Raw genomic sequence first — 14,327 nt, 5'->3', positions numbered from 1 at the left:
CTCTAACCAGCTCTGGTGAAATGAGAGATGCTTAGTGATTGGTTGCAAGTAAAACTGTTGCTCATAGCAACCAATCACAGCTCAGCTTCTTTTGAACAGCTCTGGTGAAATGAAAGATGCTTCCTGATTGGTTGGTGATACACACATACATACTGTACATTCAGTTTTATATATATAGATATTCACACACTGCAGTCATATAACAGTAACATTATGACCACCCCGTGTGAACAAACTCTAAGCGAAAAATGACTAAGAGTTCATGCACACATTCAGTATGTGGTGACTTTTTTACCCCAGTATTTGTAAGCCAAAACCAGGAGTGGGTGATAAATGCAGAAGGGGTGCAAATGTTTTTATTAGGCCAGGGTCAGACTTGCGAGAGACTCGGACGAGTATCGCACGTTACCGCTGGCACTCTGATCGGAGCGTTCAGCTGCATGTATTTCTATGCAGCCGCACACTCCGGTCCCGAGTGATGGTGGCAGTGCTGGGTATTAACGTGCAAGACTCGTCCAAGTTTCTCGCAAGTCTGACCCCGGTTTTATGCTTTTCCTCTGACCTTCTGGTTTTGGCTTAAAAATACTGGGGTAAAAACTCAACAAATACTCAATATGTGCATGAGCCTTTATAATAAAAATGAATCAGAATGGATGATGATTTTCACATAGTATCATATATACTGTACGTCTTCAGAATTCTCACATGTGTTTTGTGTTTGAAAATATTTTCAGTTTTCTTATGTATATTTCTTCACATAGGTTGTAAGTTGGGAGAAGCATCTGACTTCCTTGTCCGGCAAGGAGAACTCATCCAAGTACCATCAGGGAAAGTGGGCTGCTATAAGATCTGTGCTTGTAGACAAAGTGGAACATTGGAATCCTGCATGGAAATGAATTGTGTTGATCAGATATCGTGCAATGTTGGTGGGCAACAAAGAAGTACGTGCAATACAAGTTATCTTTTACACTTAATATCAGATAAACAGTATAGCATATACAGAATGGGAGGAATAGGGCTAAGCAACAGCACATGTGAAAAAGACTTGGGTATACTAATAGATCACAGATTGAATATGAGTCAACAGTGTGATGCAGCAGCAAAAAAGGCAAATGCAATTCTAGAATGTATTAGCAGAAGCATACAGTCTAGATCACGTGAAGTCATTGCTGCCCTCTACTCCTCTTTGGTCAGACCTCATCTGGAATACTGTGTCTAGTTTTGGGCACCACATTTTAAAAAAGACATCAACAAACTGGAGCAAGTTCAGAAAAGAGCAACCAGAATGGTGACCGGTCTGCAAACCATGTCTTATGAGGAAAGGTTGCATGATTTGGGAATGTTTAGCTTGCAAAAGAGAAGACTGAGAGGAGACTTAATAGCTGTCTTCAAATATCTCAAGGGCTGTCACATTGTAGAAGGATCATCTTTATTTTCATTTGCACAAGGAAAGACTAGAAGCAATTGGATGAAACTGAATGGGAGGAGACACAGATTAGATATTAGAAAAAACTTTTTGACAGTTAGAGTGATCAATGAGTGGAACAGGCTGCCACGAGAAGTGGTGAGTTCTCCTTCAATGGAAGTCTTCAAACAGATGCTGGACAGACATCTGTCTGGGATGATTTAGCGAATCCTGCTTTGAGCAGGGGGTTGGACCAGATGGCCCAGGAGGTCCCTTCCAACTCTACGATTCTATGATTTCAATCAAATTATTTTTACTATTTTCTTTATATTAAGCTAACATTTTTTTCATGACTTTCAAACCTTTCACGACCAGGGTTTTTTTGAGAATATGCTTAATGCCACATGGCTGAATCCCAACTCCAAGCATAAGAAGCTCCAGGGTCAGTTTCTGGAAAGCCTCACTACAGCTGAGCTCCATTCTAGCGTATTTACTACCTGCACTCGTTCTCATCTACTTCTTTGCTTGGAGCTCATACTCACTGGTGCGAAAATCGGACAAGTGCAATCCGATTAAAAATCGGATTGCACTCTGACCAATGTTAGGCAATGTGTCACATCTCATTTGCGATTTTTTTCTCAGCCGAAATCGGACTGAGAAAAAAATCGCAGCATGCTGCGATTTGCTGCGATTTTCACGTGAAAATCACCAATACAAGTCAATGGGTGCGATAAAATATCTGACAGCACTCGCACCATGCAAGTGCTGTCCGATTGATACGCACCCGTGTCCTTTGAAAAAAGCCGACAATTCATCTACGGCTACTGTACAATCACACTGACATGTTAGAATAGAATAGATAGTACAGTTGTGGCCAAAAGTATTGACACCTCTGCAATTATGTCAGATAATACTCAGTTTCTTCCTGAAAATGATTGCAAACACAAATTCTTTGGTATTATTATCTTCATTTAATTTGTCTTAAATGAAAAAACACAAAAAGAATTGTCCTAAAGCCAAATTGGATATAATTCCACACCAAACATAAAAAAGAGGGTGGAAAAAAGTATTGGCACTGTTCGAAAAATCATATGATGCTTCTCTAATTTGTGTAATTAACAGCACCTGTAACTTACCTGTGGCACCTAACAGGTGTTGGCAATAACTAAATCACACTTGCAGCCAGTTGACATGGATTAAAGTTGACTCAACCTCTGTCCTGTGTCCTTGTGTGTACCACATTGAGCACGGAGAAAAGAAAGAAGACCAAAGAACTGTCTGAGGACTTGAGAAACCAAATTGTGAGGAAGCATGAGCAATCTCAAGGCTACAAGTCCATCTCCAAAGACCAGAATGTTCCTGTGTCTACCATGCGCAGTGTCATCAAGAAGTTTAAAGCCCATGGCACTGTGGCTAACCTCCCTAGATGTGGACAGAAAAGAAAAATTGACAAGAGATTTCAACGCAAGATTGTGCGGATGTTGGATAAAGAACCTCGACTAACATCCAAACAAGTTCAAGCTGCCCTGCAGTCCGAGGGTACAAAAGTGTCAACCCGTACTATCCGTCGGCGTCTGAATGAAAAGGGACTGTATGGTAGGAGACCCAGGAAGACCCCACTTCTTACCCCGAGACATAAAAAAGCCAGGCTGGAGTTTGCCAAAACTTACCTGAAAAAGCCTAAAACGTTTTGGAAGAATGTTCTCTGGTCAAATGAGACAAAAGTAGAGCTTTTTGGGCAAAGGCATCAACATAGAGTTTACAGGAGAAAAAAAGAGGCATTCAAAGAAAAGAACACGGTCCCTACAGTCAAACATGGCAGAGGTTCCCTAATGTTTTGGGGTTGCTTTGCTGCCTCTGGCACTGGACTGCTTGATCGTGTGCATGGCATTATGAAGTCTGAAGACTACCAACAAATTTTGCAGCATAATGTAGGGCCCAGTGTGAGAAAGCTGGGTCTCCCTCAGAGGTCATGGGTCTTCCAGCAGGACAATGACCCAAAACACACTTCAAAAAGCCCTAGAAAATGGTTTGAGAGAAAGCACTGGAGACTCCTAAGGTGGCCAGCAATGAGTCCAGACCTGAATCCCATAGAACACCTGGGGAGAGATCTAAAAATGGCAGTTTGGAGAAGGCACCCTTCAAATATCAGGGACCTGGAGCAGTTTGCCAAAGAAGAATGGTCTAAAATTCCAGCAGAACATTGTAAGAAACTCATTGATGGTTACCAGAAGCGGTTGGTCGCAGTTTTTTTTAGCTAAAGGTTGTGCAACCAAGTATTAGGCTGAGGGTGCCAATACTTTTGTCTGGCCCATTTTTGGAGTTTTGTGTGAAATGATCAATGTTTTGCTTTTTTCTTCATTCTCTTTTGTGTTTTTTCATTTAAGACAAATTAAATGAAGATAATAATACCAAAGAATTTGTGTTTGCAATCATTTTCAGAAAGAAACTGAGTATTATCTGACAGAATTGCAGGGGTGTCAATACTTTTGGCCACAACTGTATATATACATGTTAGTGCCAAATACAATTAGTATAGTGTTGTTCTAAATTATGGGCATGTATTTACTAAATAAATGATTATTTCCAGGAACAAAATGGCGTAGGGTCCCTCTATAATTTATAGACCGCAGCACTATACTAATTGTATTTGTCACTGACATATATATATATTAATATATATATATTTTTTAACAATATATATTTTATAATTATATATTATATACATATATATATAATATGTATATATACGTGTATATATATATATATATATATATATACATATATAATCTCTTTTACAGATATATAGAGAGAGAGAGATTTATATTGCACAGTAAGATTGAACAAAAGCCGTTAATTCAATTGCCAGCTTCCCAGATTTTACACACAAACCCTAATCTAATTATTAGTCAGGGACATATAAAAAATACATGAAATGAAATGGTTTACTGTATGTAAACCATGTGTTATTTCATGTCAGGTTTTGTATTGAGTTTACAGAAGTCGGCAATTGAATTTGCAGCTTTTGTTCAATGTTACTATGCAATATATAGAGTTGGGCGACTTTTGCTTTTTTAGGGTCGAGTTTCGTTTCATGAAACCCGACTTTTGGAAAAGTCGGGTCGAGCAAAATCGGCCGACTATAGGGAAAAGTCGGGGGTCCGACCGAAACATGAAACCCAATGTAAGTTAATGGGGAATTAAAGTCGGCAGTGAGAGAAGGACAGGAAACACACCTACAGTGCCCATTTGAATGCCAAAAGCATCAATTCTTCTTACTTAAGCTTTTCAACTTTAATTAACTTCATAATACTAGTTACGCACTGAAAAATGGGGGTTATTTGGCTAAAGTTGTGGGGGGGTAGGGCTGGCTCCAGGTTTTCATGTGCCCTGGGCAAAAGAGCGCCCCTTTAACACATACCACAACTCATGATTAGTGTTGAGCTTTCCGATACCGCAAGTATCGGGTATCGGCCGATATTTGCCGTATCGGAATTCCGATACCGAGTACCGATACTTTTTTCGTATCGGATACCGGAATCGGAAGTCCAAAATGCAATGAGCCACTTTTGTGGCTCTGATTGGCTGCCGAAATGACGTCATCATGATGCGCTGTCTGTGCGCATCATGATGCGCCTTCAGTTCGGGCCTTCGGGGGGTCTGTACCGGCCTGCCGGTGGTCTGTGCAGGCTCCGGTGGTCTGTGCCGGCCTGCCGGGGGCTGTGCCGGCCTGCCGGTGGTCTGTGCAGGCTCCGGTGGTCTGTGCCGGCCTGCCGGGGGGCTGTGCCGGCCTGCCGGTGGTCTGTGCAGGCTCCGGGGGTCTGTGCCGGCCTGCCGGTGGTCTTTGCAGGCTCCGGTGGTCTGTGCCGGCCTGCCAGGGGGCTGTGCCGGCCTGCTGGTGGTCTGTGCAGGCTCCGGTGGTCTGTGCCGGCCTGCCGGGGGGCTGTGCCGGCCTGCCGGTGGTCTGTGCAGGCTCCGGTGGTCTGTGCCGGCCTGCCGGGGGGCTGTGCCGGCCTGCCGGTGGTCTGTGCAGGCTCCGGGGGTCTGTGCAGGCATCGTCCGATGGGACTACAAGTCCCATCGGGCGATGCCTGCTACCATGACAGTGATTGACACATTAGCCAATGATGGGACAGTAGTAGTCCCATCATCCGGCTAATGTGTTGAATGTAAAAAAAAAAAAAAAAAAAAAAAAATTGACATGCTACATACATGCTACATACATGCTACATACATACAACATGCATACTACATATATACTACATGTAACATACATACTACATACATACTACATATATACTACATGCATGCAACATACATACAACATATATACTACATGCATGCAACATGCATACTACATATATACTATATTTACTACATGTAACATACATACTACATATATACTACATGCTACATACATGCAACATACACACTACATGCTACATACATGCAACATACTACATGCATACTACATACATGCTACATTCATGCTACATACATACTACATACATACACTACATGCATGCAACATGCATACTACATATATACCACATGCATGCAACATGCATACTGCATATATACTACATGCATGCAACATACATATATACTACATACAATACATACATATAGACATACAGTACATATAACATAGAGTACATACTCACCGTCACTTGTCACTTTGATCCCCGAAGCCATTGTCGCCTGAGGAATAAATATCAAAATAAAAAAACACCAATATACTTACCCCGATCCGCAGAAGTCCACGACGGTCCCACGTCCATCTTGCGTGGAGAACAGCAGCATCAGCTGATGCTACCGTTCTCTACCAGCTCCAGGAATACAATGACGGAAGGTAGGTATCCTTCCGCACTGTATTCCTCCACCACTTTAAAAAAAAAGTCCCTAGTCTCACTTTATGCCATTGCTGCGTGGGAATTTCCCACCGGCCCCGGAGCCTGCACAGACCACCGGCAGGCCGGCACAGCCCCCCGGCAGGCCGGCACAGCCCCCCGGAGCCTGCACAGACCACCGGCAGGCCGGCACAGCCCCCCGGCAGGCCGGCACAGACCACCGGAGCCTGCACAGACCACCGGCAGGCCGGCACAGCCCCCCGGCAGGCCGGCACAGACCACCGGAGCCGGCACAGACCCCCCGGCAGGCCGGCACAGCCCCCCGGCAGGCCGGCACAGACCACCGGAGCCTGCACAGACCCCCCGGCAGGCCGGCACAGCCCCCCGAAAGGCCCGTACAGACCCCAGAGAGGCTGTACAAGGCAAAAATAGGGTTTTTCTTATTCCGATACTGGAAGTCCCATAGACTTGAATGGGACTTCCGGTATCGGAATCGGCGATACCCGATATTTTTTTTAGATCGGCCGATACCATCCGATCCGATACTTTTAAGTATCGGACGGTATCGCTCAACACTACTCATGATGCTCCGATACGGCAGAGAAATAGCGGTATAGTACAATGAAAAATACTTCACTTTTTACATCTCATGACGAGGCCCATCTATTTCTCCATACAGAATCATTGGTCCCATATAATGTTTGAAACAGTATATGATGAGCTCCACATAATGCTACAGTATATGTTGGTCCCCATGGATGAAGCTCCACTGTCTTATGGGCCCAAATAATGCTCCAAACATAATGGGCCCCATTTCTAATGCTCTAGTGTATAATGGGCCCTGTAAATGCTGCTCCAGTGTCTGATGTCCACCTTTGGAATGTTCCAGTGTATGGTGGGCCCCATCTATCATTCTCCAGAGTATAGTGCTCCCCAAAAATTGCTGTCCCAACATTGAAAACAATGAAATAAGTCTCCTCGCTAGGGAATCCCTGTACTAGTCTGGACTCCTCGTCGTCCCCATCTTCCATCTCACTGCACAGTATTTCAACCTTGCAAGTGCTGTGATCCTGAGCAAGCAGGGGGGGCCCACTCATTGGTGACGGCACTGGCACAGGGCCCCTGATAGTACGGTGGTGTGTCTGACGGCGGGTGTGCCGAACCTGCACTTTCATCTGCAGCTTCCTCTTTGTCACCGTGTAAGATGGAACTGTATATGGGAAGAGTAACCTGAGCAGTGGCTGGGCATCAGTGTACTTGTGTCGCCCCCAGGAGTACGGTCGCCACAGTGGCATTACCTTCCTCCTAGGGAGTGTAATGTCATGCTTGGGAGCAACGAAGGATCTCTCTAGCAGGTTAACTTATTGGGCGGCGTTATTCCCACGAGTCACGACCCTCCAAACAGCGTTCATGAAGGCAAAGTGTTTGTTTTACGTGGGCAGTATGGTTGCAAAGCTGAACCTTAAAGGAATGTCCAGAAGGGCACCACCAGGAGTGGAGCCTACGGCGTAATTTGACTCAATATGGGCAACCTCAACCATCCAGCCACAAAAAAGATGCACACATTGCAAGCTTAATTCCGTTAACGAACGAGACTCCGTCATACCCCGCGGTCCGATTCCGGCTTACTAGAGGGACATGCGAGGCTCTGGCACGTGAGATTGGCCAATAACTGGTGTGTCATGCTCTTACATGTCCGTGGCTGCATGTGCGCTACACTGAAAAGGCCAGCGTTTGTCGCTTACAGGTGCAGATAACCCGCTGAACAACGTTAGTGATGGGGATCTGGGATTACAATTATTACCCGCGAACGATGATTTCCCAGTAAGTGCAGGTCAACCGCAGTTCCGGAATTAGGCCTAACCGTCATTCCTAAAAAAATGAAAAACTTACGTGTGCAAACCACAGGTGCTGTAGCTTGCTTAACAGCTCGCCAGCTGTTCTCAGGCCCAGTATGGATTACACGTGATTGCACAAAGGTGAGAAAGGGTACCGTATCCCCGGATAACATGTATGGATAGCATAGTGTACACATTCAAAATATATGTCTATAGATCAGGAGGCAGGCTCAGATGGTGTGAGGCCCAGTATGGATTATACTTAATTGCACAAAGGTGAGAAAGGGTACCGCATCCCCGGATAACATGTATGGATAGCATAGGGTACACATTCAAAATATATGTCTATAGATCAGGAGGCAGGCTCAAACGGTGTCAGTCCCAGTATGGATTACACGTGATTGCACAAAGGTGAGAAAGGGTACCGTATCCCCGGATAACATGTATGGATAGCATAGTGTACACATTCAAAATATATGTCTATAGATCAGGAGGCAGGCTCAGACGGTGTCAGGCCCAGTATGGATTACACGTGATTGCACAAAGGTGAGAAAGGGTACCGTATCCCCGGATAAGATGTATGGATAGCATAGTGTACACATTCAAAATATATGTCTATAGATCAGGAGGCAGGCTCAGACGGTGTCAGGCCCAGTATGGATTACACGTGATTGCACAAAGGTGAGAAAGGGTACCGTATCCCCGGATAACATGTATGGAAAGCATAGTGTACACATTCAAAATATATGTCTATAGATCAGGAGGCAGGCTCAGACGGTGTCAGGCCCAGTATGGATTACACGTGATATGCACAAAGGTGAGAAAGGGTACCGTATCCCCGGATAACATGTATGGATAGCATAGTGTACACATTCAAAATATATGTCTATAGATCAAGAGGCAGGCTCAAACGGTGTCAGGCCCAGTATGGATTACACGTGATTGCACAAAGGTGAGAAAGGGTACAGTATCCCCGGATAACATGTATGGATAGCATAGTGTACACATTCAAAATATATGTCTATAGATCAGGAGGCAGGCTCAGACGGTGTCAGGCCCAGTATGGATTACACGTGATTGCACAAAGGTGAGAAAGGGTACCGTATCCCCGGATAACATGTATGGATAGCATAGTGTACACATTCAAAATATATGTCTATAGATCAGGAGGCAGGCTCAGACGGTGTCAGGCCCAGTATGGATTTGACGGCCCAGACTACACAGCGGAGGAGCAGGGAGAGGTAAAGATTGCAAATGCTGGGGCCCTGCCCAAGCAAGGGGGGCCCACTCGTGGGCGTCGGTACTGGCACTGGGCCCCTCATAGTATGGCCGTGTGTCTGACGGCGGGTGTGCACCACCACCGTCAGAGACACTTGACTGCACTATGAGGGACCCTGTGCCAGTGCCCGCGCCCAAGAGTCGGCCTACCCACCTGTCCAGGGCAACGGCACTCGCACGGTTTTGTGCGCTAGGTGGTGACCCCGGCCATGGGGGGGGAGGCAGCACAGTTAGGGAGTTTTAGAAAGTGGCATATGTTGATGTTGGACATTCAGCTGATGCAAAAGGTGAAATTGTTCAAGTCCCAGGAAGAGGAGGACCAAAGCAAGCCATTTTTCTGTCACCCTATGTGTCATCAGGGGAAGGTGGGACAAAATCCTTGGAAACCCATGCATTGTTCATTTTAATGAAGGTTAGATCATCCACATTTTGGGTTGACAGACGGGTCCTTTTTTCTGTCAGGATTGATCCAGCTGCACTGAAGACGCTTTCCGATAGCACACTTGCAGCTGGGCAACCGAGCTCCTGTAAGGCATATTGTGCCAATTCAGGCCAGGTGTCCAGTTTAGCGGCCCAATAGTCAAAGGGGAATGACCTGTGCGGGAGAACATCGATATGGGAGGAAAAGTAGTTTGTAACCATAGTTGACAACTGCTGTCTCCTGTCACTTTCCATCGATGCAGTATTACCAGTTGTGTGAGCGGTACTTGAAAAATCAGTCCACAACATTGTCATGAAACCTCTGTCTCCAACACCACTTCTGCTGTGTGCACCCCGAACACCTCTGCCAAGCTGCCCCCGGCCCGTACGGCTCGTGTGAGAACCATCACCGATGCTGTGTGCTGGGAATGCCTCAACCAACCGGTTTACCAGAGTTGCTTGTTTATTAGCCAATATTAGGTCAAGGTTCTCGTGTGGCATGATGTTTTGTAATTTGCCTTTATAGCGTGGATCCAGGATGCTGGCCAAACAGTAGTCGTCATCGTTCATCATTTTGGCAATGCGGGGGTCCCTTTTTAGGATCTGCAAGGCATAATCTGACATGTGGGCCAATGTTCCCGGTGTCAATGATGCACTGCGAGTGCTGGTTGGAGGAGCACTTTCTGTCAAATCCACATCCCTCCAGTCACGCACAAACCCTGTACCAGACCTTGCCACGCCAACATTTTCACTTGCCCCACGAGATGCATCCTCCTCCCCTAAGTAATCATCCCCATCATCATCCTCCTCCTCCTCTTCTTCCTCCACCTCATCCAGGAGAGGTCCCTGAGCAGACAATGGCTGAATGTCATCAAGGATTCCCTCCTCCTCTTCCTCCTCGTCAACATTGGCTGCAGACGCCTGCTCCTTAAGGTGCGTCAAAGTTTGCATGAGCAGACGCATAAGTGGGATGCTCATGCTTAGGATGGCGTCGTCTGCGCTTACCAGCCGTGTGCATTCCTCAAAACACTGAAGGACTTTACAGAGGTCTTTCAGCTTCAACCACTGCACACCTGTCAACTCCATGTCTGCTCTCAAATTGCCTGGCCGTGTATCCTCCCACAAATGCATTATGACCTGTCTCTGTTCGCACAGCCGCTCAACCATGTGCAGGGTGGAGTTCCACCTTGTTGCAATGTCGATAATGAGGCGGTGGTTGGGAAGGAGGAGCAATCGCTGCAGCTTCTGCATACGAATGGATTGTACAGGCGACCGGCGGATGTGCGCGCACAGTCTTCGCACTTTCTGGAGCAGGGCTGTTAACTCCGGATAATTGTTGAGGAAGCACTGCACCACCAGGTTCAAGGTGTGAGCCAAGCAAGGTATGTGGCTGAGTTTTGAAAGGGCTATGGCTGCCACAAAATTACAGCCCTTATCACTAACTACCTTGCCTGCCTCAAGATGTATACTGCCCAGCCATGACTCAGTTTGTCGCTGAAAGTACTCGGCCAGCACCTCCGCGGTGTGTCTGTCGCCCAAACACATCATCTGCAACACAGCCTGCTGACGCTTTCCACTAGCTGCTCGATAGGGGGACACCTCGTGTGCAACAGTGCCAGCTGCAGATGGAGTGCTCGTACGACTGCGCTCTGTGGATGAGCTTTTGCTTCTGGAGGAGGAGGGTCGAACGCCTACAGCCAACTGTTTCCTATACCGTGGGCTAGGCAGCACTGTCCCACCACCGCTGTCCCCTGTGGACCCTTCATCCACCACATTAACCCAGTGCGCAGTTATGGACACGTAATGGCCCTGGCCATGCCGACTGGACCATGCATCTGTTGTGAGGTGCACCTTTCCACTCACTGACTGCTTGAGTGCATGGACAATGCGGTCTTTCACATGATGGTGGAGGGCTGGGATGGCTTTGCGAGAGAAGAAGTGGCGACTGGGTAGGTCAAAGCGTGGTACTGCATAGGCCATGAGTTCGCGGAAAGCTGCGCTTTCCACCAACCGATAGGGCATCATCTCTAACGAGATTAGTTTGGCAATGTGGGCGTTCAAACCCAGTGTACGCGGATGAGAGACTGAGTACTTTCTTGACCTACTCATAGAATCTGGGAGGGTGAGCTGGACTTGAGAGCTGCATATGGTGGAACTAGCGGTGGACAGGGCGGACTGAGAGAGGGTTGATGATGGTGATGGAGTTGGTGTTCTTTCTGATGCCTAGATTCAGTCTTTCGTTGATATAACAGTGGGATTCCCTGACTGCTTTGGCCTTGCAACGACACCTCAACATTTGCTGCTGTGCTAACCGGTGGGCTTACAGTGGGGGAAACAATGTAGCGTTGCTGACTACCTTCTTTGTGATCAGTTGCACATGTGGTACTTGAGGTTTGGTGTTGTGTCCACGCTTGCAAGTGCATGCTGGTTAAATGTCTAAGCATGCAACTGGTATTCAAATTTTTCAGATTTTTCCCTCGGCTAAAGGTCTTTGCGCACTTCTTACAGATAACCTTGGCCTGATCATGAGGATTTTGTCCAAAAAAGTGCCACACTGCACTCTTCCTACTTTGGAAGACATTTTGCGGCCTAGCACGCTGTGCTATTTTGACCGTCTGGACAAGCTGTCCAGCAACTCTTTTGATTTTTGAAACCTGTCTTTGGAGTGCTCCGGGCCTGCCAGATAACAGCTGTTGCGATGTCGATGTCTGCTGTGGATGCTCCTCCTCCTCATCTGAGCTATTGGAAGCAGCACCCTCTTCCCCCAATGGATGCCAATCTGGGTCAACAACTGGGTCATCCATCACCTCCTCTTCAATGTCATGTGCACCTTCCTCTGTGTCACCGTGTATGGTGGTATAGTATGCGGGAAGGGGCACCTGAGTCTCATCAGGGTCAGAATCTGGCTCATTACACTGCGAGGACAATGTAGTGCTCTGACTGAATGTACCAGCAGAATCATCTATCAGTGGCTGTGCATCAGTGCACTCCATGTCAGATTCATCTTGGCCTGGGTAATTCACCATTTCACTTGATAACCCAGGCATGGTATGTGAAAACAGCTCTATGGAGTAATCAGTTGTATGGCCTACATCATCCTTCAATCTTGGTTGGGGTGAAGGACACAAGGAAAGGTGTGGTTCATGAACATGACCCTCCACTGACGACTCAGTGCTTTTATTTTTTACAACTTCAGAAGAGGAGGCGATAGAGCTGGAGGTTGAGTCAGCAATGTAAGCCAAAACTTTTTCCTCATGCTCTGGCTTTAAAAGCGGTTTGCCAACTCCTAGAAAACTAAGCCTACGAGGCCTTGTGGAGCCAGACGATGACGCAGGCTCAATACCTCCTGCATTCGGTCCTATTTTGCTTTTGCCACTACCATCAGATCCACCACCAACACCATCATTACCAGCTAGCAACCCCCGCCCAATTCCATGGCCTCTTCCACCAGCCTTCCTCATTTTTGGTAAAAATGTACACAAAATCCCACAAACTAAACTATATATCTGATTTGGCTTGTATCCTAAGTCATACTACAAGACTCGTTAAAGGGTTGATTGTGACTTGTAGGATCGCTACTACCAATAGGTGGCGCTGTAGAGTAAAAGTCCTCTTTCTTTCTGAAGAGGCAATTTGCATACAAACTATATAGTAATGTAAAACAAGGTACAAGGTGTATATAGGACAGGGGAGACGTTGAATTTCTGAACACACTTGTGGACACTGTTGGATTGTGTGAGGCCCAGTTAATATCACACCGCTATGTCACAGGCTCAATGTCGCAGGTGTGAAAAATGTCACTATAGGACAGGGGAGATGTAGAATTTCTGAACACACTTGTGGACACTGTTGGATTGTGTGAGGCCCAGTTAATATCACACCGCTATGTCACAGGCAGAAATTGGCTAGTGTATGACAAACTACAAGGTGTATATAGAATTGGGCAGAATAGGAATCTCCCTAGAGTGTAGGTCTGTAAGAACGGAACATGTCCTCGACTTATCCTTACAGAGTGACACACAGATAGCTTCACTGTGGCCGTGATTACAGCCGTTACACGGTACTGAGAGAGGAGCGTGCACGTACACCGCTGTCCGGTGTCCGTAAAATTGTCAAGCTCCGTGTTTTTTAAGTATACGGACTGACACACGCTGTCTCTCTATAGTTTTGAATGTGATCAAACAGCAAATATACTTAACTGTTTGAAAAGCAGACAAAACTAGAAGGTGTAGGTCTGTAAGAACGGAACATGTCCTCAACTTATTCTTACAGAGTGACACATAGATAGCTTCGCTGTGGCCATGATAACAGCCGTTACACGGTACTGAGAGAGGAGCGTGCACGTACACCGCTGTCCGGTGTCCGTAAAATTGTCAAGCTCCGTGTTTTTTAAGTATACAGACTGACACACGCTGTCTCTCTATAGTTTTGAATGTGATCAAACAGCAAATATACTTAACTGTTTGAAAAGCAGACAAAACTAGAAGGTGTAGGTCTGTAAGAACGGAACATGTCCTCGACTTATTCTTACAGAGT

At 46.3% G+C, this 14,327-nt stretch overlaps 1 protein-coding gene across 2 annotated transcripts in view; it reads left to right on the top strand.

Moving 5' to 3' along the window:
• The window catches only part of RECK (reversion inducing cysteine rich protein with kazal motifs), a 675,429-nt gene that overhangs the window by 470,077 nt on the left and 191,025 nt on the right, over window positions 1-14,327 (top strand). For both annotated transcript variants that reach the window (XM_073549858.1, XM_073549859.1), the window contains exon 14: window positions 762-941. In XM_073549858.1, coding sequence (XP_073405959.1) covers window positions 762-941 — 180 coding nt within the window. The remainder of the gene's footprint in view (window positions 1-761; window positions 942-14,327) is intronic.

This window comes from Dendrobates tinctorius, unplaced genomic scaffold (genome assembly GCF_039654945.1).
Source record: "Dendrobates tinctorius isolate UK_male_01 unplaced genomic scaffold, ASM3965494v1 ptg000162l, whole genome shotgun sequence".
NCBI classification, from domain to species: Eukaryota; Metazoa; Chordata; class Amphibia; order Anura; family Dendrobatidae; genus Dendrobates; species Dendrobates tinctorius.
This window is presented reverse-complemented; position numbering and strand designations above follow the sequence as displayed.